This window comes from Oratosquilla oratoria, chromosome 20, assembly GCF_046742065.1.
Source record: "Oratosquilla oratoria isolate Oo_2021 chromosome 20, ASM4674206v1, whole genome shotgun sequence".
Taxonomy (NCBI): Eukaryota; Metazoa; Arthropoda; class Malacostraca; order Stomatopoda; family Squillidae; genus Oratosquilla; species Oratosquilla oratoria.
Genome location: NC_134796.1, coordinates 45233880 through 45257810, shown reverse-complemented (window position 1 = coordinate 45257810; position 23931 = coordinate 45233880). Strand labels below are relative to the sequence as shown.

The 23931-nt window shown below is 38.7% G+C and overlaps 1 protein-coding gene across 5 annotated transcripts in view; it reads right to left on the bottom strand.

Annotated features, from left to right (window-relative positions):
• Nucleotides 1–22615, bottom strand: part of Uck (Uridine-cytidine kinase) — a 29864-nt gene extending 7249 nt beyond the window's left edge. For 2 of the 5 annotated variants that reach the window (XR_012967367.1, XM_076204002.1), the window contains exons 1-6: nt 22093–22615; nt 13461–13595; nt 13071–13192; nt 12804–12946; nt 12464–12561; nt 11222–11270 (exon numbers count right to left, since the gene is read on the bottom strand). Coding sequence is in view for 4 of the 5 variants with exons in the window: in XM_076204002.1 (XP_076060117.1) it covers nt 11222–11270; nt 12464–12561; nt 12804–12946; nt 13071–13192; nt 13461–13595; nt 22093–22485 (940 nt within the window). In the remaining variant the exon portion in view is untranslated. Of the gene's footprint in view, nt 1–376; nt 3314–8242; nt 8272–9840; nt 10787–11221; nt 11271–12463; nt 12562–12803; nt 12947–13070; nt 13193–13460; nt 13596–22092 lie in introns of those variants that run through there. The other 3 variants (XM_076204001.1, XM_076204004.1, XM_076204003.1) reach the window with 3 other exon arrangements.
• Between the last annotated feature and the right edge of the window lie 1316 nt (nt 22616–23931).

The following is a 23931-nucleotide window of genomic DNA, read 5'->3' as shown; positions in this document are numbered from 1 at the left end:
ACTGCTGGAATGGAACCCACATTAAAACATTTTTTATCTCATTCAAAGGATCTACCTTTCTACTTACCAACGGCACTAAAGAGTACACCTAATGATTGTTACAATCTAGTAAATCTAAGGAATCCCATGACTTATTTTTTTATTTATATTGTTTAATTTTTGTTTTTCTTTTTATTTCTTTCTTTTAAGTCATACACTAATATCTTTGGTTTTAACCTCACTGCTATTACAAAGTTACTTCCGATATATCTAGACTGGTGACATAAATTAAATTTTGAGTGACTCAGGCTCCTCAAAGAAACTAACACTGGAAATACTCTTTTCCACCTTTGTCCACCATTACTGGGGAAGCCTAAAGGAATAATGAAACACAATCGACAGGTATTTCTTTTATCACATGGTTCCCAGAGGGCAGCACAAGACAACAAGTCAAGGGAAAACTTACTTTAAGGCTGAAATAAACACTACAGTAATAAGCTAAATAGCATCACAAATTGCACAGTTGAACCATCAGCAAAAAAAAATCTATTTTACAATGGGCCAAAAGAAACATTTTGTCATCACCAATATCTACCTATTAAGTAAATATAACTTGGCAAAATTAGAAAATGCAGAACAGCACACTGAACGGAGTTGTCTTTTAATACTTTCTCAATTTCCTATCATCTACATCAATATAAAAGATTTCCTCTAAGTTTAAACAATTCCTTACAAATACCGGCTTAATCCTGAAATTGTGCCGCCATATACTCCATTAGTATGTAGTAGACTTAAGCCGTCTCAACCACGTTATGCGCCACTAAAAAGCTTTCAAGGCATATGCACACACAGACCCAGTCTCACAGACACACACCAACACTTGTTTACCATACATACTAGTTGTTAAAGGTTAATCGCTTCTGTTCAAAAACAATCTGAGTTTATTTCATCTAACAAAGTATCTATATATAATTTCCTTAAATGATAATTACATTCCTACCAGGGATGTAAATACAAAGAATTCCCCAAAAGAGGAGAAAAAGGTAAAAAATAGTAATCCCATTATAACTATGCAAACATGAAACTACTCCAAAATATCTTTAAAAATAACAATGCTAAAAAAAAATACCTAAACACAAATTATACAAATTCAAAACATGGAAACAAATGCCCGTTCCTTCACACCAGTCTAATTATGTAGCTCTCTCAATGAGGCTTAAAAAACATGCAATTTTTCTTATACTACAATGAATACATATTGCCATGGATATATACCATTACTGGAAAATTTTTCGGAAGAATACTTGAATGGTTCTTTTTGCAAAACACCGAAACTTACTAACAGTTATGACAACAGGGTTGTGTGGATGGAATTGTAGGACAGGATGGGATTAATGGGAGTATATGCCACCAAAATCCTGAACTTCAGTCCATCATACCAAGTACATGGCCAACCTTTTCTTTCGTCATAGCCAGTCAACATGTATTCAAGATGTGAGATTTAATACAAGAGTGATGTAAATAAATGAAGAAATATGAGGAAAAAATGTATTTAAATAAAGAGCTGGCAGCAAAACACCAAAGTCTCAGGATGACATTTTTGTGTCTGAACACGAAGCAATGTGACGGAAACCAATGCTACACAACCTTGTGCAAACAATGCATTACAAAGGTGACCGGATTTCTTGCACTTGATCCCACAATAGTTTACAGAATCGGCCCTGTGGCTCTAAAATACAAACGATACAAAGCTACGGATAAAGTTGCTACTCACATCTGTGTTGTCAGTGGTGGTGGTGGGGGGGGGAGGAGGAGGAGGAGGAGGAAAGGTTAATTATTGGAAATAACACAAAGTGACATGAAATACTGCAGCTTTACATTTGTACATGAAGTTCATTCTATTACAAGTTCGGGGAATGAAAGAAATTGTCCTATATATATATATATGTATATACATTATTTTAAATCTTTAGTCTGATCCATCTAAACCTCTTTCTGTACACAATACAAAAATTGTCTTATCATTTCACATGATTATGTGCCACAAAATTGGCAAGGGGTACTTGTCTTCCTCTTCAAATTCCCTTCAGCACTGTGTGCACTGCTACAACCTAATAACTTTCACATTACAAAATGTTCTAGGTACCATTAACCAGTTTCTAAAGAAATGGAACTTTTATCTACCTTGCCTTCTTTATCTACCTGACATGGAATGTCACTGGCAATAACTTTGAAAAGAAAAGAAAGAAAAGATTAAAAAAATAAATAAATAAATAATTAAATGAAAATTAAATAGAAAAGCATCAGTTACAGTAAATGCAAATACCTGTTTCAAGATTTGTTGTAGATCAGTCCTAATGAGACTCAATTCAGATCAACTAACTCCAGTCTAGGCTTCTACCAATTAGCAAAGCAGGTAAACAATATTTATAATAATACATAATCCTTCAAACTGCAGTTACCTCTTACCAACTCTTCTTACAGAATCATTATCGTTGGCCCACTTCCCATTTTTTTTCTTACAATACAATAACTCCTCAGCTCGTTAGCAACAAGACAATGGCCTGAAGAACTAGCATTTAAAAATCTAATGGGGAAAAATCAAGATGGGAAAGGAATAAATATATCCCATGTTCTGAGTATACAAGTTAAAACTATAAGATGTTCAAAATGTCAAACATTCTCCCAGCTGTGAAGAAATGAAACAATGAACCAAGACAGTTGTAAAACTAATTGATAGGAGAGAGAGATTGAGAGAGAAAGAGAGAGAGAGAGCAGTGCAACCATGCCCTTCATGGAAGTCCTTGCCTTGTCATGATTACTTGACTGTGATGGTGGACAAAGGTTTGAGCTGCATCTTTATAGCTAGTCTTACTTCTATTAAACGAGTGTATGCACACACGTATGTATTGCAAACATGTATGTGTTTTGTATCTATGTGTCTGTGATTATGTGCATGTATGAACACTACGTGCGCATGTGCATAGGGCATATACTGTATACACAAATACACAGTACATATACACACCCACATACAATGCAACACTGCATATTCTGCATATTCACACATGTATACACGTGTTTATGAATACATACTTATGTACATACATACATATACATCTATATATAGAAAAATATATAAACAAAAGCTATTCCATTGCAAATATTTGTGTGAAAAAATACATCCCAAGTTCTTATCGGATCCTTGAGTCAGAGTTTGAGCGATTGCGTTGATGTGCACTTTCGCCTCCATTGCTATTTCCAACGGCATTGGAGGACTTTGACCTGACGTTGACTATTTCTTGAATGTGCTGCACTATAAGGTTTATGGCAACTGTAAGCAAACAAACAGCAGGGCACTCGTATTAGTTACAAAATACCTGGATTCAGTAAAGAGGAGCCCAGGTCTACTTTAAAACAGGAAACAAACAAGCTTTCAACACAAGCATTTAAGGCAAGACCATAATCAGAAAACAAAAGACAATAAGAATTTAAGAATGAAAATTAATGAAGTGGGAGGGAGTGAATCCCTTCCTTATTACACAGAGGATTTGATCGCCATACTTTGCAAGTGACTTTTTTTTTCTATCAATTATATAAAAAATAACTAATAAATAAATCAAATTTCTATTGACTGGTGAAACAGAAACTTAAATTTCAGAACTGTATCCTTAAATGTATCCTGTACTGAAAACCAAATGATGTCTGATCTCATCAAAACAAGCAGTACTAAGTATGTGGACAAACTTAAAGCTTACAAATGCACTTACACTTTCAAGAAATACAAGTTAAATTATCTCTATCAAAGAATGACTAGCATCTCTAGTATAGTGCAGGTAGTAGCATATATTATCTATTTCCTGTGTTCAAAAATAAATCTGGGCTTGAGATGGATCATGCACCCATGGAAAGACATGCAAATTGAACTTAGGATAAAAAGTCCAAACACAATCACACCCCAATCTCATATCATTCCACTTGCCAAAACAAAGTCTCTAAGAGAGAATACTGATGCATGGATTCTGCTATGCAATCAGGAAATCATTACTTAATCATATATATATATTTTTTTTTTCTCTCAATGTGATGTACATTCGGGGTAGTGAAAATAGCATGCTCAATCAGTGAGTAACTACATGTGGTGTCTTGGGAGAAAGATTATTAAGCATCACATCAACTGACAAGTGTGTATCCATTTCACACATTTCAAATTATCTTGACCTTGAAGACACTATGTCACAGGTGAATTTTCTCACCCTACAAGTGAAAAATAAATAAATAAAGAATAAAAAACCTGGTGCCCTGCCTTTGTTATATCACGACAATTACACATAACATGATTTCAAAATATCTAACTTCATAAAATACACATGGCAATGAAAGTGAAGACAAAAAGTTAGTAGGCTAAGTTTTTCTGATCTTGTTTTCAAAACGCAATGATGTATTACAGGAATCATACAGTATATCCACACATTTACCCCTCAATCAATTACCACTCACAAGCCAAGCATGGAACAATATACTTCCAGGTTCTCCACAACTTCTCATTTGCTGACAATACTGCGCTTGTGCAGGATCAGAGGGGGGGATCAAGGAAGGTAGTGACGGAGTTTGGGAAGGTGTGCAGAAGAAGATAGTTGAAGACAAATGTGGGTAAAAGTAAGGTGATGAGATGTACAAGAGGAAAGGATGGTAGCAAATTGAAAGCAAGTATTAAGGGAGAGAGGCTGGAGGAAGTGGATAGTTTTAGATACCTGGGGGCATATGTGGCAGGAAAGGGAGGAGTGGAGGTGGAGGTAGAATGTAGATAGAGAGAAGCAAGTGAATGCCGTGGTGGATTAAAAAGTGTAATGAGAAATAGACATTTGGGGATGGATGCTATGAGGAGATTGTACAAAGGGATAATTGTGCCAACAGCACTGTATGGGGCAGAAACATGAAGTATAAGAGAGGAAGAAAGAATTCAAATGTGTTCAAGAAGAAATGTCTGAGAAGTATGGTAGGGGTTACTAGGCTGGAGAGAGTGAGAAACAAGGAAGTGAGGAGAAGAGTGGGGTGGAAAAGGAGTTGGGAGATAAGGTTGATGAAAGAGTACTGGGATGATTTGAACATATGGAAAGTACATAAGAATGAAGGAGACTGCAAGAGACCATAAGGCCTACACTAGGCAGAATGAGTGAAGAAAGGTTAGTAAAAGAAGTGTGGAAGGCAGAGGTGGATAGAATGAACATAAGGGAGTGACCAAAGATGAGATGGATGAATGGGGTCAAAGGGATATTGGAAAAGAGGGAGATGTTTGTTGAGGAAGGAAGGGAGAAGACAGAAGATGTGACTGGAGAATGGTTGTGATGCATGGAAGGGATTTTTTTTTTTTTTCCCAGCATGTATGAACAACATTTTGACACAGTCCAAATGGATATCTGCCTGTCTTCTCCTTTCCTGCATGAGAGGATGGAGACAGAGGGTCACCCATTAAATAAAGCGGCCTTGCTGTGGACATGTAAATGTCATTCTGACACAGCCCAAAGGGATTTCTTCCCTTCCTCTCTTCTCTACTGTACATGAGGGGGGGTTGCCAATTAAATGAAACAGACTTGCTGTGGATGTGTGAATGATACTCTGATGCAGCCTGAAGGGATTTCTCCCAGTCTTCGTTTTCTGCATGTGGGGGCGGGGGGGGGGGAGAGAGAGAGAGAGAGAGAGAGAGAGAGAGAGAGAGAGAGAGAGAGAGAGAGAGAGAGAGAGAGAGAGAGAGGGAGGGGGGGGGGAGATAGAGAGAGAGAGAGAGAGAGAGAGAGAGAGAGAGAGAGAGAGAGAGAGAGAGAGAGAGAGAGAGAGAGAGAGAGAGAGAGAGGGAGGGAGGGAGGGGGGGGAGAGAGAGAGAGAGAGAGAGAGAGAGAGAGAGAGAGAGAGAGAGAGAGAGAGAGAGAGAGAGAGAGAGAGAGAGAGAGAGAGAGAGAGAGAGAGAGAGAGAGAGAGAGAGAGAGAGAGGGGGGGGTCGCTGATTAAATGAAGTGTCATTGCTATGGATGTACTGTTTCTTGCTAAATTGTTTCTGACCCAGTGCAGTGGGCAAGATGCAGGGATGACCCGTCATCCAGGAAGAGCCAAGAAAAGAGGGAGGGAAGGAGGGGTGGTGAATGGGTGTGTAGTATGTGGGGATGGAATGGGTGGGAGTGGATGTATGCCTTTGACTTTGGCTACCTCCCTGGTAAGAGGGAAAAGGCCCTTGGTATATGTAAATATTTATTTGCACAACACCTTGGGAGGCTTGGCTACTCCCCATGTATGGGGGAAAAAACACCCTTGGTATATAAACAGATAAATAGGTAAATATACCTTGAGAGATCTATTGACCCCAATGCCTTCAAGTGCACAACCCTTCACAAACATTTCTAGTACAACTACCACTTAGAATACACCACACTTGCCCACAATAAACAACAAATTGGACCTGCTTTTTTATATAAACAAAGGTTTCATCATCCTTTATTAAGGAAATAGCCAGTCGAGGCATGTAGCCAACCTCACCCACACAAATCCTGCTTATTCAAAGCTAATTCCTCTCTCAAAAAACACCCAAAACACTAAACAAGCACACCCTAAACACACTAAAAATATGGAGTCACAAACACAAGAGCTGTAACAGAAAAATATACCATACACAAGCACTACTACAAGAAATTAAACTCTCGCGACAGACCACGTTACCAGCCTTCACATACTACACTACAATCACAGAAGACAACATAAAGACGGACTTGTAAGACTTACAAACACGTACCATTCTCCAACAAAATTAAAAAGAAATTAAATCACTCAAGAGGCACTACAATACAAATAGTCACCATTCAAATACAAAGAAAACATCACAAACAGTTACATAACCATGGCACTTGTGGGATATACACCCAAAGTCCAAACACTGAAGGACTTACAGAGAAGAGACCTGAATGCACAATATTCCAACATGGCTTCTCTCTCTCTCTCACTCTCACACACAGTCAGCAGACCAAAGAGAAAATTAAGTCTTAGACCAACTACTAGCCTAAAATTCAAAACTACAATGAACTTCCCACAGGGCAAGACCCCTAAAACCACCAACTTCCAAACATCTTGATGTGTTCACCCTAATTATGGCCACAATCTTTCATGAACTCCTACATACATACATATACCAAGGCTTTTTCCCCCTTACTAGGGGATTACTAGGCTAGATAGAGGGAGAAATGAGGAAGTGAGGAGGAGAACAGGGGTGGAAAGGGAGCTGGGAGATGGGGTGGATGAAAGAGTATTAGGATGGTTTGGACACATGGAAAGAATGAGTGAAGAAAGACTAGTAAAGGAGGTATGGAAGGCAGATGTGGAGGGAGTGAACATGAGGGGATGTCCTAGGATGAGATGGATGGATGGGGTGAAGGGGGCTTTGGGGAAGAGGGGAATGTCGGTTGAGGAAGGACGGGAGAGGACAGAAGACAGGGGTGAATGGAGAATGGTTGTATATGGAAAATGTTGTGATGCATGAGGTGGATTGGACGGGGGAATGGGGGTGAGGTAGTGTGTGTGTGAGCAAAAATTTTTGACGCAGCCCGAAGGGATTTCTCCCCGTCCTCTCCTTTATATGGGGGGACGGAGAGGGGGGGTCGCCGATTTAATGAAGCGGCCTTGCTGTGGATGTGCTGTGTCCTGCGACACTGCTTCTGACCCAGGGCAGTGGACAGGGTGCAGGGATGACCCGTCATCTAGGTGCTAAGATGGGAGGGAGGGTGGAGGGGTGTGAAGTGTTTTCGGGGATGAAATGGGTGGGAATGTTTTTGTGCCTTGTCCTTTTTGGCTACCCCCTGGTAAGGGGGAAAAAAGCCTTGGTATATGTATGTATGTATGTACTAGGGAGGTAGCCAAAAAGGAAAAGGCATAAAATCATTCCCACCCATTCCATCCCTGAAAACACTCCATACCCCTCCACCCTCCCTCCCATCTTAGCACCTCCTAGATGAACTCCTACCTGACAAAAAAAAAAAATGGTCATAATACAGTGGGAAGAGAAAATTATTTAGAAAAAAATTGACATAACTCGGTTCCCGCCCATAGACTATATACCAAGGGTTTTTCCCTCCCTTATAAAGGTGGTAGCCAAATCGAAAGGACTGCACCCACTCCCACCCCTTTCATTCCCATCCATCACTCACTTGTTTCCCTCTCATCTTAGCTCCTCGTGGATGACAGGTCATCCTTATCTTTTGCCCATTGACATCCATAGATAAAGCCACTAACCAGTTCACAAACAGCATCCTAGAAAGAAGAAACATCCCCAGAGGCCATAAGATAAAAAATAATATACAAATATACATGTACTAATGGCTTTTCCCCCTTACAAGGGAGGTAGCCAGTCAAAGACATAAATCCACTACCACCCATTTCATCCTCACATACTCCACTCCCATTTACCACCCCTCCCTCCCTCCCTCTCTTCTTGGATTCTCCTGGACGACAGCTCAACCCTGCATCTTGCCCACTGCCCTGGGTCAGAAACAATGCAACACATCCACAGCCAGACCACTTCATTTAATTGATGACACCCCTCTCCATCCCCTTGTGCAGAAAAAGAGAAGATGAGGAGAAATACCTCCCAGCTGTGTCAAAATGTCATTCACACATGAACACTCCCTAACCCTCCCCATCCCCCACCCACTCCCTTCCATGCATCACAGCATCATCCATACGCAACCATTCTCCACTCAACCCTATCTTGACTGCTGTTAACAGCACTATTAACCCCTTCCATACGGTGCCGCACACGTAGGCGTCATGAGGAGCAAGTGGATTCGTGACGCTGCCATATTGTAGTCGCCCCTGTATTTTTACATTCTCCCTAATCTGCTCTTAATCCCATTCTCTGTGGTTTTCAAAATTCACGGGTGAAAGAGAGAACGATCGATGTAAGCCGTGACTATATTTTATGATGCGAGTATTATTACGACACGTCGTACGGCTGGCATTGGCTGCTGCCCGCGAGATTTAAGTCCCGTAGTGAAATGGTTAACACTTCCAACAAGCCAATACATCCAAACACATTCTATAAGGCTTGTCAACCCTGCCATGTACCTTCAAGTCCACGTGCTCAAATCACATCCTAACTCTTTGACAACAACTTCTTGCATATCAGTCTACTACAAAAACTTGATCTGAACCCTCTACCTTTGCTGAATCTACACTGCACTTCCCTAAATTCCTCCCTCTATAGCCTTCATCCTCCCAATTAATACTCTCCTATACACCTTATTACATACATACATATACCATTGGCTTTTCCCCCTTACAAGGGAGGTAGCCAAAAACAAATGCATAAAGTCCACTCCCACCCATTTCATCCCTACATACTACACTCCCATTCACACACCTCCCTCCTTCCTATCTTGGCTCCTTCTGGATGACGGGTCATCCCTGCACCTCACCCACAGCCCTGGGTCAGAGGTAATGTAGCAAGACACAACATATCCACAGCAAGGCCGTTTTATTTAATCGGTGACCCCCTTTCATCCCCTCATGCCGAAAAAGAAAAAATGGGGAGAATTCCCCTTTGGACTGCGTCCAAATATCATTCACACATACTCCCTCATCCCCACTATCCCCCACCCATTCCCTTTCATGCATCACAGCATCATCCATACACAACCATTCTCCACTCACCCCTATCTTCTGCCTTCTCCAGATTACCATACATACATAAACCAAAGGCTTTTTTCCCTCTTACACGGGAGGTAGCCAAAAAAGAAAAAGGCATAGAAACCACTCCCACCCATTCCATCCCCTACACACCCTACTCCCCTCCACCCTCCCCATCTTGGCACCTTACTAACTACATTTACCAGACAGACCCCTCTATAACTACTACATTCATATTTTCCCCATTTTCCCTTGTTTGGTGAAACTATCTGTTCACTCCTCTGGTGGATCTACTTCATCAAATGTTGCCTCAAAGTGAAAACAACCAAACAATCCCACAGAAGTTGGCAATGGTGTTCAGACTCTTCCACAGACTTCTCAAAGAAGAAATTTTCGACCATTGTCCATGTTATATCAAACATGGTAGTTTCTATCTTGCTTGCTGAAAGTAGCAGAGGAAGGGGAAGTGGTCACCTGTTGTCAGCTCTCCATGCACAAAAAAGTGTAAGAAATACAGTTGATATTGATAAAGAACCTGGGCCTAATTCGGAGACCAAGTCCCCTAGGAATGCACCTCCTGAAGGGCTTGTGGGTGTTCATGGGTTTTTGAAATGGGCAGCCGTGCTGATCATCTCGTACGACCACCACATCCCGACACCCATCCTTGGCCCTACTGAGCTAACAAGAACATGACTTGACTACATCTTCACAATATAGTTCCCTACAGTCAAGAAAACAAGACACTCATTCAACACAACACAAACCATGAAGAACAATAACCTGATGTGTTGGAACTACACCTGAACATATACATTAGGAAGTTTTCCATACAGCACCACACAAAAATGAAAGGCACACCCCTTCCTATCACACATCATGAGCACAACCAAATAAAACAAAAACAGCAGTCTATTATATATTTGTAACAACCTACCAGCTCTATCTTTCATGACTGTACATAAACACATGCATAGATCACAAAACAAACACTCCAAGACCAATCGTGAAACTCTGTTCTTCAACCGACTCGCCTCTTAGACATCAGCTTAGGCGAGAAATCCCTTACATCAATTAGGAACCTCGATGTTTTGACAGCATTCAAGCCCCCACCCAGCAGCGAACCAATAACAAAACCAGTCACCTGCAAACAGCCTTCGTAAATACTTAAAAAAGATGGTCTCATTTAAACTCTCCTGGCAACTAGAACATCACTCCCTCCTATTATCAGAAGTACCTCACATAAGATTAACCATCCACAAGTCTACTACAGTGTCTCTACATTTTTTGTCCATTTCAATTACCATTTCTCACTGTCTGGATATAAAACTCTGATGAGCCACACAAAGAGTCACTGGACATTTCCAATCAGACAACTGCACACACATGCATACGCAAACATATATACGAAGGCACACATACATGACTTACGTGGCTGTATATATGTTTCCAAGTAAATAATTCAATATTAGTTCAAACAAAAGAAGTTAGTACTGAATATGAAGTTAATACACAAATGCAAAATGTCTAACTCTACAACAAATCTAAGATGCAAGACGTAGAGTGAAGAACGACTAACCTGTATTTTCCGCTCCTCTTGGTATGATGACGTCCGCGAACTTTTTCGTCTGAAATCGAAGACACACTTATAAATATCAAAACTATTATCAGTTACATTAAATGATGATGCTAGTCACAGACTCTGTTCCGGCTAAGACACATTCAAATACCAAAATGTCTCTTCCCCTTTATAATAACGGTAACCAAGTCACAGCATAACCATAGCCTATATCCATTCACCCATCCAAAACCCACTTGTTGCTATTTCAACTCCTGGGTGCTCGCTGACCAAGCGGATCAGTGTCACTACTTGCAAAAATGATTGAGGAGACAGCAGTTTGAATCTTGCCACTACAGAGTTGTACCAAGGGCATGATTCATTAAATTCCACAGGAGGAGTCAAGGTAAGAGGGAAGGAGGAAGGGGCGGTGAATAGAAGTGGAGTATGTAGGGATGGAATGGGTGGGAGTGGAATTTATGCCTTTGTTTTTTTGGCTACCTCCCTTGTATGGGGTAAAAAAGCCCATGTATGTCATATCATCCATACACGACTTTCCAATCACCACTTACCCCATGGCTTCTCCCTTCCCTGCTCAACAGACATTCCCCCTCTTGCTCTCAGCCCCTTTCATTCCATCCTTTTCTTAATAATCTTTCTTCACTCATTCTTCCCAGGTGCCCAACCCATCCCAATAATTAGCCCTACCTGCCAGCTCCCTTTCCACTCCCGCTCTCCTCCTCGTTTCTCACTCTATCCAACCTTGTAATTCCTACCATAATTCTAACACACTTCATCTCAAACACAAGTTTCACTTAGTGAAAGACCATAGCAACTAGCAGATTCTCAGACCCTCCCACAGACCACTCTAGGAATAAACTTTGGACTGTTGTCTGCATTGTATTAGTGTGGGGCAGTTTCCATGTCACTAGCTGAAAGTGGCAAAGGAAGTGGAGCATTTAGCTCTCTATGTGTGAAAAGTATAAAAAGTATAGTTAAAGTTGATAGAGAGAGTTTGGGCCCAGTCAGAAGAGTGCCAGCCCCTCCAGGCTGCACTTGACAGATGTGATGGGATTCACAGGTTTAGAAAATGAGCAGCTTTGCTGTCCATCTTACAGGGCCATTAAGGAATGAAATGGGAGACGCAAGACCCTGAAATATTGTCATCCTCATACAAGATTTTTTTTTTCTTTTTATATAAATTGTACACCTGCTCTATACATAGAATTCATGAACACAAATGGACAAAAACTTTAATTTTACCGGTAAACAAAATTCTTCAAAAGCTGGCTTGACCAAGTTCGTGTACTGGTTCAGAATTTGTTCCAAATTGCGGCCACGTTCTCTCGTATCACGCATTACTGAAAATGAATTGTCAAGTTAACATAATATTCTCTGCTTCCCATGCATAATTTCATTAAATAAATAAATAAATAGATAAATAAAATAAAACAAATACAAAAAAATAATCAAGGTAAACTGATTAACTTCACTAAATCTAACTCAACTGATTACAAATTTAACACTGAAATATATATACATATATATTAGTACAGTAGACACTTCAAAGAAGTTTGAAAGAAATGCTAAGAAAGACTTTTACCTCTACGTGCAAGACGTGTGTCTGCATCAGAATCCACAAAGAGCTTCATATGGAAGAAGTTTCTTATTTCTGAATGGTAGAACATGAGAATGCCTTCAAACAGCACCACATCCGCAGGATATATTGTTGTTATTGTCTCTAACCTAAAACAGATGGAACAATGAAGTCAACTCTGTAAGAAAATACTAAATATAATTTCCACTGGTTTTACCTCAAGATATGTGAGCTAATCGACCAGATATCATCCATCCTCTGTATATTACTAACCTGGAGTTGGTCACAAAGTCATAATTAGGGATTTTACAAATCTTGCCTTCAAGGATTTGTTTTAGTGCTTTTACTATCAATTCTGTATCAAAGGCATCTGGGTGATCAAAATTAAACATGCCCTGAAATATAAGCAGTAATTGAAAAAAAAACATGAAAAACTAGCAGCCTTTGGACCTCCTACAATCTATCCTCAATTCATGTTAAAACAAGAATTTGTACTACATCACAGCAACAAAACAAGACCCAAAAGAAACAAAACATTATATTTTTGACACAATCTAATCTTCAAAATTCTCATTTCTGATCAAACACATGTATGAAAATAAATTAAAAATAAATTAAAAATAAAAGCAAAAAGTACTTTATAACCACATGATAACTGCTCACCTTGCAAGCTTTGGTAGTTTCGTCTGCATTGAGAGGTCTATAAAATGCATCCTGTGATATACATACTACTCTTCTTTGTGAATGTTCAATGTCGTCCTGACCCAATCTTTCCATTATCCTCTTACATACTGTCGACTGTTAAAATAAAAATAACAGTGAGTCAAACTAAGATACTTACACAGCATCCCTGAATTACAGAACTGTTTACCACTAATGTGTACATGCATATAGTTTTTAGTTTTTAAAAATTAACATTTAGACAGTATTCCATGATTAAATGCAATAATCAATTCAAACACACACATACATGACTACTGTCAACACTTTTCATTGGACAGCAAGTCCACTTTACCTGGCAACACCAATCTCCACTGCAGGAAAAAAATAAGTTATATATATATGTACATATACTCAATCTACTGCAACAAACGGTATATTTTTAACCCTCGTATTATAATGTTCCCTAGTACTGGTTATTGTCAGACAAAATACAATTGCATGTTTTGTCATGAAACCCACAACTCTCAATATAATAGACAACCCTTTAACATTTCCCAGTGATACTGTGGTACCTCAGAACTAAACCACCTTGAAGTCAAGCAACATGGAGTCCGAGCAATTTTCTAAAGAAATTTTTGCCCCAGTAGTCAAACTTTAAACTAAAATACAAAGACAGCCATATCATACGGTACAGAATTTTACACATATGCTTCAATAAAAAGATAAAATAGAATCCTAGAAGACTTAAAAACTTTCCCTAGAATTAGAATGTAAAAAAGATAATAATAATAATAAGACAAATTACTAAAAATCTAATGTACTGTATGTTATACCAATATTCAAATTCAAAGTAAAAAGCTACCTTGGTGCTCAATAAGACTGAATTCTATGGTACTACTATTTGAGCATGCCAAATTAAAAAATAATACATATTCATTATTATAATAATCCTTCTATCTATATACCAACGCATTCTTCCCCCTTCTATACTGTCAACTACATGTGACCCTAAATATTTAAAGTTCTCCAATTCCTCTAGCCTCTCTCAAGATTTAACTCTAACCCACTGTCACCTCTTCTTCTACTCATCACCTTACTCACATCTAATTTCAACTTTCTTCTCACACATACCTTCCCAAACTGTCAATGTCTTATAACCTTCTCTGACCTAGCCAAGAGTGCAATGTCATCAGCAAACAACGACTGACTCACTTCCCACTCCCACGTATGTAGCAAGTAATGGAGTTTGGGTGAAAGTAAATTGTGAGGAAAGTAAGTAAATGTTTTGGGGGGTATGAAAAGTATCAAGAGAAATGGTATCTGGGGGCAGATTCATAGAAAAGATTACATGATATTTTGGTACAAGTGGCGAGCTGTTGTGAATGGATGATAAAATGACAGCCCAAAGGGATTTCTCCTTGTCTTCTCTCATCACTCATGAGTGGGCAAGTAAAGAGGGTTGCCATGCCATGAAGTGGTGGTGGTAGTCCTGCAGTGAAGGTGCTGTGTCTTGTTTCACTGCTTCTGACCAAGAGAGTGGGCAGGAAAGGCCAGCCCTTCATCCACAAGGCTGGGTGAAGGGCGGGTGCATGCCTTGAGTGGAGAGGAGACCCTTTGGTATATGTACATATGTATGTGTCAACTGCAAATAATCAAGGACCATGAATTCTATGAGATGTTTATATTCATTCAATAATGTACTACCGATCTGGTCAAATGCAGATTCTGTGAATTCTTCTGAATTTCTCATTTCTATAATATAAGATCTATATTTAAAAGTCAGATGCAGATTCTATGAATTCTTCCTAAATTACTCATTTCTATAATGTAAGATCTATATTTGGAAGTCAGACACTGATATCTTATCATGATATGGTAATCTCAAGTAGAAATACAAGTTCACTCAATGATATCTATAAATCTACATAAACAAATTCTAAGATAATTCATATTCCCTTAGTGGACTTTCATTTTTTTTTTTTTTTTACTAACAGACATTTCCTTCCTATTCATGAGAAGATTTCTACTATGAATGTTTACAAAAACAATGATGACTTTTTCTTACTTTGTTAATTTTCTTTTAAAAGGTCTTCCTGTGCACCCTTAGGAGTGTACTTTAGTTTTCATAAAAAAAAACAATGAGATTTTCACTTATTTTTCCTTCCCACTTATCCAAACTACTTTAATCTCTCTCCCATTAAATTCCATTAGTGAGGAACAAGCAAACTAGTTTCTCCATCTCATGTCATTCTGGTTTTGAGGGGTGGGAAAAAACCACCATGGATGGACTGGTTGGGGAATCTCCTTGATGGTGGTGGTGGAGGTGGAACAGAAGCAGTAGGAAGAGGTGGTAGTGACAGTGGAGTAGGAGCTGGTGATAGTGGTGAAGGAGCTGGAGGAGGTGTTGAAGGAGCTGTAGGAGGAGATGGTGAAAGAGCTGGAAAAAGTGGTTAAGGAGCTGGAAAAAGTGGTTAAGGAGGTGGAGGAGGAGGTGAAGGAGCCAGAGGAGGAGGAGGTGGAGGAGGTGGTGGTGGTGGAGCAGTAGGTGGTGATGCTGAATGGAAAAGGAAGATGGAAGAAAGATGAAGGAAAAGGAAGGATGGAAAAGGAAGAGGAAGGAATAGGAGTAAGAAGGAAAGAGGAATGAATAGAAAGGAAATATGGCAAAAAAAGTGTGGTGGAAAGAGGGAGAGGTGGAAGATGAATGTGGAAGAGGAAGTGGAATTGGAAGAAGTAAGAATAACGAAAATAACTAGAAAAACAAATATAATAGTAAGAATAATAATGAGAACCATCATAATCGTAAGAAAGAACAATAACAAGTTCTACAGGTCACATAGGTCACTTATAAGACAACCCACTGCATGTGGGTGGAACAGTGGAGCATGCTCCTGTACTGTGTGACCTTATGCACATAATGTCTGAGACAATTCTATAATTATTATTATTATCTATATACAATGGGGCTTCTTCCCCATTAAAAGGGAAGGAGCCAGCTGAGGCACTCGCACATCATCCACCCATTAAATTCCCATTTGTCCGAGACAATTCTATTATTGTTATTATTATCTATATACCCCGGGCTTCTTGCCCATTAAAAGGGAAGGAGCTGAGGCACTTGCACATCATCCACCCATTAAACTCCCATTTGTTTCACTCTTGTCTTAGCTCCTTGTGGATATAGGGTCTTCCCTGCCTCCTGTCTAGGTCAGAAGCAATGCAGCAAGACACAATTATAACAATAATCATTCTCACTTTTATATTAATAATTAGGAAAAATGTGGAGGTAAGGCAAAGAACTGGGGTGGAAAGAGTTGTTGGATTATATCAGTGCTGAGGAGGTTTGTACACATGGAAAGAATAAACCATGAAAGATTAGCAAAAAGTGTGGGAAATATAAGCCAATGAAGTGAACTCAAAAGAAAGATTGAGAATGAGATGGACAGATGGTATGATTAAAAAAATTTATTCACAGAATGTCTGTCAAGCAAGGAGGAGTGCTGGAGATAGAAATGAGTCAAGGTACATTGCGAATATATAAAATGATGACATGACCTAAGAGGATTACTCTTGTATGCTTTATTATTCCAAAAAAGGATGACTAGGGAAGTGTGTGTGTGTGTGGGGGGGGGGCTATGCCTCTCTATTGCCTTAAATCTGTCCTGTACCACCTCTATGATTCTATCTCTTCGGCACAATACTGCCTCCAAGGATAGAAGCACCAATACTGAACAAAATACTTCATCTTCACACTTCCTTAAATGTCTAATGCTGCCAACCCGATAATGCTACCCTCCTCTATCAAGTAGGTAATTAGAAATAGTCCCACACTCATACAACATGTGCATTGTCTAATGTTTCTTCCTGGAGACATCAAAGAGATCCCAAGGAGTACATCTTTCTGGTTAGAAAAGCTCAAGTCAACGACCAACTGTTAAATGGGGTAGACTTTTGGCTTCTGCATGTAGATGATCAGTGGGTGTAATTTGGACGGAGACTGGGACAGTTCAAACTTCAATACCTTATATCATTTTCAGTTACCTTGTTAACATTTTTTAATTGGGAACATGAAGCTATGAATGCACAGTTGGGCATGGTGTGTACGAAATTATCAAATTTACTGAATAGTTCCTATCGGCTAGTGATAGTGACGAGTGCTCTGAATAAATTTAAGATTTTAGTTTACTTTGATGGAGTATTTTGTGTGAAGTCAGAAGGTCGCCTAAGCATCACGTACAAGACCAGAACGAAGATTTTTGTCTATGAGCAGTTCATATCCACTATGGGTGATCAGACTAATTCACAGCTGTCAGAGATGAAGTTGGTTATTTCCTGTTATATATTTTTTTTACATACTACTTTATTGAAGTAGCTCTGCCTCTGATATTTACCTAGCTGCAATATAATGGTGGTAATCTAAATAAATGTATAGGTTTTTATATAAATAAAAATATATATGCACATTTCAAACTAAAAGTACAGGAGAAAAAATCTTGTTTGCATGACAGCCTTACTCTAAAAATCAACTACACCTGCCCGATTTCAATACATAACGAGTTGTTTTTTTCTCGGTCCAGTTGCAAGGTAGGATGAGAGAAACATGGGAGGTACAAAGAATAAAGAAGAGAAGCAAAACATAAGTTAAGGAGACAAAAAGGGGAGCAGATGTAAAATGGGGAGGAGGAAAATAATGAGAGCAGGTACAGCACCTGGGATAGATGGGTGTCATGCAGAATGTCTGCAATGAACTTGCTAATGAGGTTGTTGTTGTCATTCCCTAGACTGTCTGTCCGAGCAGTCCTGTGCTAATGAGGTTGTTTCATGTGTCTAAAGGAGGGTAGAATGCCTGAGAATGGAGGAGTGCCTGTACAGTTCCATTTTACAAGGGAAAAGGAGACAAATGTGAGTAGTATTTTCAGAGAGGTCAGTTTGTCGAGTGTAGTTGGGAAGGCATATGGGAGGGTTTTAATTGAGAGGATTAGGAGAGGAACTGAGGATGCAATTGGTGAGGAACAATATAGGTTTAGGAAAGGTAGGGGTTGCACGGATCAAATTTTTATAGTAAGACATGTGTACGAGAGCTTTGGCAAAAGGTAAGGATGTTTTTTGGTCCTTTATGATTTTAGAACAGTCTTAACTCTTATGACAAGGTAGACAGAGAGGCACTGTGGGGGGTTTTGCAGACATATGGGACCAAGGGAAAGCTGAAGAGAAATAATGAGTTTTTACTAAAGTAGTAAAGCCTGTGTTAGAATTAGAAATGGAGAGAGTGAGTGGTATGGTAAAGGTGGGGCTGTGTCAATGATGTCATATCGCCATGACTGTTCAATGTGTACATGGATTGGGTTGTGCAGGAAGTAAATATAATGGTAATGGACAGGGGACTGAAAATTGTTCAAGAAAATGGAGAAAAGTAGATGAGCCAGTTGTTGTTTGCTGACAACACTGCACTTGTGGCAGGGTCAGAGGAGGGATTAAGGGTAAGTGATGGAGTTTGGGAAAGTATGCAATAGGAGAAAGTTGAAGGTAAATGTGGGTAAAAGCTGATGAGATGTACAAGGGGAGAGGATGGCAGCGAGTTGGAAGGAAGTTCGAAAGGAGAAAGGCTGGAGAAAGTGGATAGCTTAAATATTTGGGGTCGCATGTTAAAGGAATGGGAGAAGTGGAGGTAAACTGAAAATTGAGTGAAGCAAATAAATGCTTTTGGGGACTAAACAGTGTAATGAGAAATAGGCATTTGGGAATGGATGCAAAGAGGAGATTATATGAAGGGATGACTTGGTGACAGCACTGTATGGGGCAGAGATTTGGAATTTAAGAGAGGCTGAGAGGAAAAGTTTAAACATGTTTCAGATGAAATGTCCGAGAAGTATGGCAGGGGTTACAAGATTGGACAGAGTGAGAAATGAAGAGATGAGGAGGAGAGCTAGGGTGGAAAAAGATGGCAGATAGGGCTGATGAAAGAGTACTGGGATAGTTTGGACACATGGAAAGAAGAAAGATTACTCAAAGAGGTGTGGAAGAAAGAGCTAGATGGAGTGAACTTGAGGGGAAAACTGAGGATGATACAGATTGATGGGGTGAAAGGGGCAACGAGCAAGTGGACAATGTTTGTTGAGCAAGGGAGAAAGCAGGATATAGGAATGAGTGGAGAATGGCTGTGTATAGATGATACTGTGATGCAAGAAAGGGAGTGGGTTGGGGATGGGGGGGTTATAGAGTGGTTATGTGTGAATGATATTTTGACAGCCTAAAGAGATGTCTTTTCTTTTCTATTCATGAGGGGTCAGAGTAGAGGGAAGTGGGGGGTCACAGATTAAGTGAAGCGGCCTTGCTGTGGATGTGCTGTATCCTGCTGCATAGCTTCCAACTCAGGGCAGTGGGTGGGATACTGGGATGACCCATCATCCACGAGGAGCTAAGAGGAGAGGGAGGAAAGGGTGGTGGATAATGTGGTAGATGGATGGTAGTGGGTACTTGCCTATTGACTTGACTACCTCCCTGGTAAGGGGGAAAAAGCCCTTGATATAGATACTATATCTAGTGACCAGTAAAAATGCCTGGGGAAGACAATTGCTCAAAAGATCTAATAAATAAAACACACTCTTATGAACATGAAAATCATATTCATATCTATACCAATCCCACAGCAGATAAACAATGAGTAGTTAGCGTTGGTTGGAAGTTACAGATTACATTTCATCAGTATTTCTATCCTTAGCTAATGCATGGTGGAATCTCCAATATCTTACAAGAAATTCAAAATTCTATAAAACAAACACGGGAACAGTCGCGTAAAATTTTTCTTACTCACATGAAAGATGTGAAATTCCCATAGACTTCAACAGCTACAAATTAGTGAATTTGTGGTTTGGCTTCCAAACCATCACCTAATGTTGTATTCTTGGCAAGATTAATTTTACTGTTCTGGTATGCATGGAGCAAGTAGGTGCTCGTTAGGTAAGCACCTATTTGCCCTGATTTTTGTAACATATTTTGGAGGAAATATATATATATATATTTACAGCAATTTTGTGATAGAAAAAATCATATTCTATTGACCTCTTGAAAAAATAAATAAATAAATAAATAAATAAAAACGACTATGTACTTAAAAAAAAAAAAAAAAAAAAAAAAAAAAAAAATTAACGTATAAAATATATCTTACCTTTTGAAATTATTCCTGTACAAGTATGCACAAAAGACACTATTTTCAACTAACAACCTGATCAGGTATGTTAAGTTATATCCAATTTGGTTACATTAGGTCAGTCTACACCAGGTTTGTCAGGTTGGACTAGAACATCAAAGGCTTAGGGTCTAACTATAAATATTACCTTTTACTGTATGCTCCTCTTTTTTTTCCCATTCATATTCATATACCAGTGTTTGTGAAATGATGTATGGTATAGTCTTACATTTGCATATGGTACACTTTCCATAAGATATACGTGGTATATGCCAATTTTTCTTTTGATAAACTGGCACACCATCAGCTCTGGGCTACCCAATTACGCGTTCCTGTGACTGAACCCGACTACTGTGACTTTGGATAGTCAACCAGGTCATGGCATAGGAACCCTGGAGAAGTCCTATCTGCTAACAAACTGCTCCTCAACCCTACCACGCTAAACATGGAAATATGAATTTCATAATCTTTAAATCAATCACATATGACACAAATACCATTGAAAAAACCATCATTAGCTTATCCCGACAAGTTCAGAAAATCATATCTAAGTTTGGAAACAATGACACATCATTATCAACAATTATCCAAAATATAATAGTCAAGGAAAGTTAATTTACACAATAGCGAATAATCACTAAAATCTTAAGAATTCCAACTACAGTTCTTTAGGAAATAATTAATAATACTGCCACACCATTAGAGGGAAATCCTTATAAATGCTAAGCAATATATCTACAACTATATAATTTGTATGGTATATATTATATTATAAATATCCCATACAAAACATCCCATCAAACCACACTCAGACACTGATAATATCTTCCATGTCTACTAGGAGTTATAAATGATGATTGACTACAGGGTACTGACTTTGAAAGGATTGTGAATATGCCGATATATATACTTCTATCATAAAAAATTAAATAAAGTTACAAAATATTCACTACGGATGGCATGTCACCCACATTCAAATGTAGAGTACTAAGAAATGTTGAATTCACTGTACGAGGATTATGAGCGATTTCTTTTTTTTTTAATAACCATACAGCATGGTAATACCAACGCTCTTCATATAATAAATAATACATATTTCCTGGAGCCAAGAAACCACACAGTGACAATCATTCTAGTCAACAATACAAAATCCATTGTTTAAACAATTTAATTTCATTCTCGTAAGCAGTCACAATATTCAAAATACAAAGAAAACATTTCAGATATAAAGAGATCAGTTTTCATATTCCTCCTTTCATCTTTTCTTGGTTAGCACACTGTTTCAAACATGTTTTCATCACTTGTGAATATTCAATTTAGGAGAAAAAACACAGTTTCTAAGTTCGCCACAGGTTCACTCCACGACAGCCTGAGCTTTGTTTGACCCCTTCTGATATTTCCTTAATTTTCACCTTAATTACAAAAGCTTGACTATTAATTTACCTTTCCCGAAGCTGTCCCTCCTGCAACGCCAATGAGGAAAGGAGTTTTTGGTCCAAATCCATTTGAAATACCATTTGTAATGGAATTACTCATGTCCTGGTACTTGTTGGTAGACATTGCTGTGGTTAGCTTTGCTTCATAGTCTGCGAGGTGCGAGCGTTTTATATGTCGCCTGTGGCGAAATGTGATGCCGCACAGCTTCAAGTTTGTTGATACAAGCGTTGTGAATAATACTTTTCCATCGGTACTTTTAGAATTAAAACAAGAGAGTAGATTATCACAAAAAAGTGCAAAAGTTCCGTATCTCCCTTGGGTTGCACGTGGGTAAGCAGAGACGCTACACCACTTTCGAAAGATTGATAGTCTAGGATTGATCAATAGTGCCAGAGCCATCAATGATGGTTTGATTTGTTTCCCTGATAAGAATACCTTTTCGAATACCGGTGTTTATTTGAATGTGGTATAACATAAGTATTTCAGTATTCATATGCAATAAACAAAGGAATCCACAGCGATTACTTGGTCAACGGTAATGGAAAATTACAGCCAAGCGAGAGAATCAACAATTGAAGGTACCTTATATCAGAATTTGTATGTTCTTACAGAGACCATGTCAATGGAATAATATACAAATGATAGAATTTTGGCGGCTATAATCTATTTATAGTGGTAAGAGGTTTTGACATTCATTTACAATACATGCGGTACTTTTTTTTTGTCATAATTTAAAACCGGCATCCACTCAAATTTTAGCTGACACATTGGGTGTTACCTTTCCCTCTGAATAATCATTTGCACTATTTCTGATTTTTTATTTAGTATCACTATCACTCATTTGAACTACCTATCTAATATGTAATCAAATTTTCTTTGTTTTACCAACAATATTTTCCTTTTTCTGGCTACGAGTAACGATTGAAAGTCTAACCTTTTGTTTTCCCCAATTAAGAATTCTGCAGCATCAGTCATTTCACCATCAATAACATTTATCCTTCTTTGTTTTCACCCACTGAAAACCTAACTCATCACGTATTGAAAGATAAAAATAAAACATTATGATTATATATAGACATACATGTTATTTTTTCATTCTCACGTACATATTGTCATTTCAGACAAGGAAATCATGCCATAGTGATCATAAAGTGTTGCGTATCCTGTACTACTAAATCGCAAAGGCTTACCCAAGTGTTAGTAAGAGGTTATTGACCTCTAGAACGAACCGTCCAAAGCTCGTCTTCTTATAAGGTTTATGTTGGTCACACACTCAATTATGTATGAATGTATGTATGTATATATGTATATATATATATATATATATATATATATATATATATATATATATATATATATATATATATATATATATATATAGAGAGAGAGAGAGAGAGAGAGAGAGAGAGAGAGATATAGCCACTGCTGTCACTATTGTTAAGTTTATGTATTTCTGTTTGATGAAGAAAAATATATAATTTGTCAAGAACATATATGGCGCCCCTAGCAGTGGCGGCGCCAGGGGTGGGCTTTAGCCCCCCCCCCCAAAAAAAAAAAGTGGCCAGCCCCCCATTAGCCCCCCCAACTGAAATGAGCAAATTGAAAATTTAAAACACTCATTGAAATAATATTATTAAGTGGAATTTTTAATTGCCAGGGCTAAAGATTTGTCAGCCATCAGTGCTAGCCCTACCATTAACCCCCTCCCCTTCTGAAATGAGGATAATATATGTGTATTATGATATTACTATTAGCCCCCCAAAAAAATCTGCTCATCCCCCCCTTAGCCTCCCCAACTAAAAATTCCTGGCGCCGCCGCTGGCCCGTAGAAATATGCGACCTAGA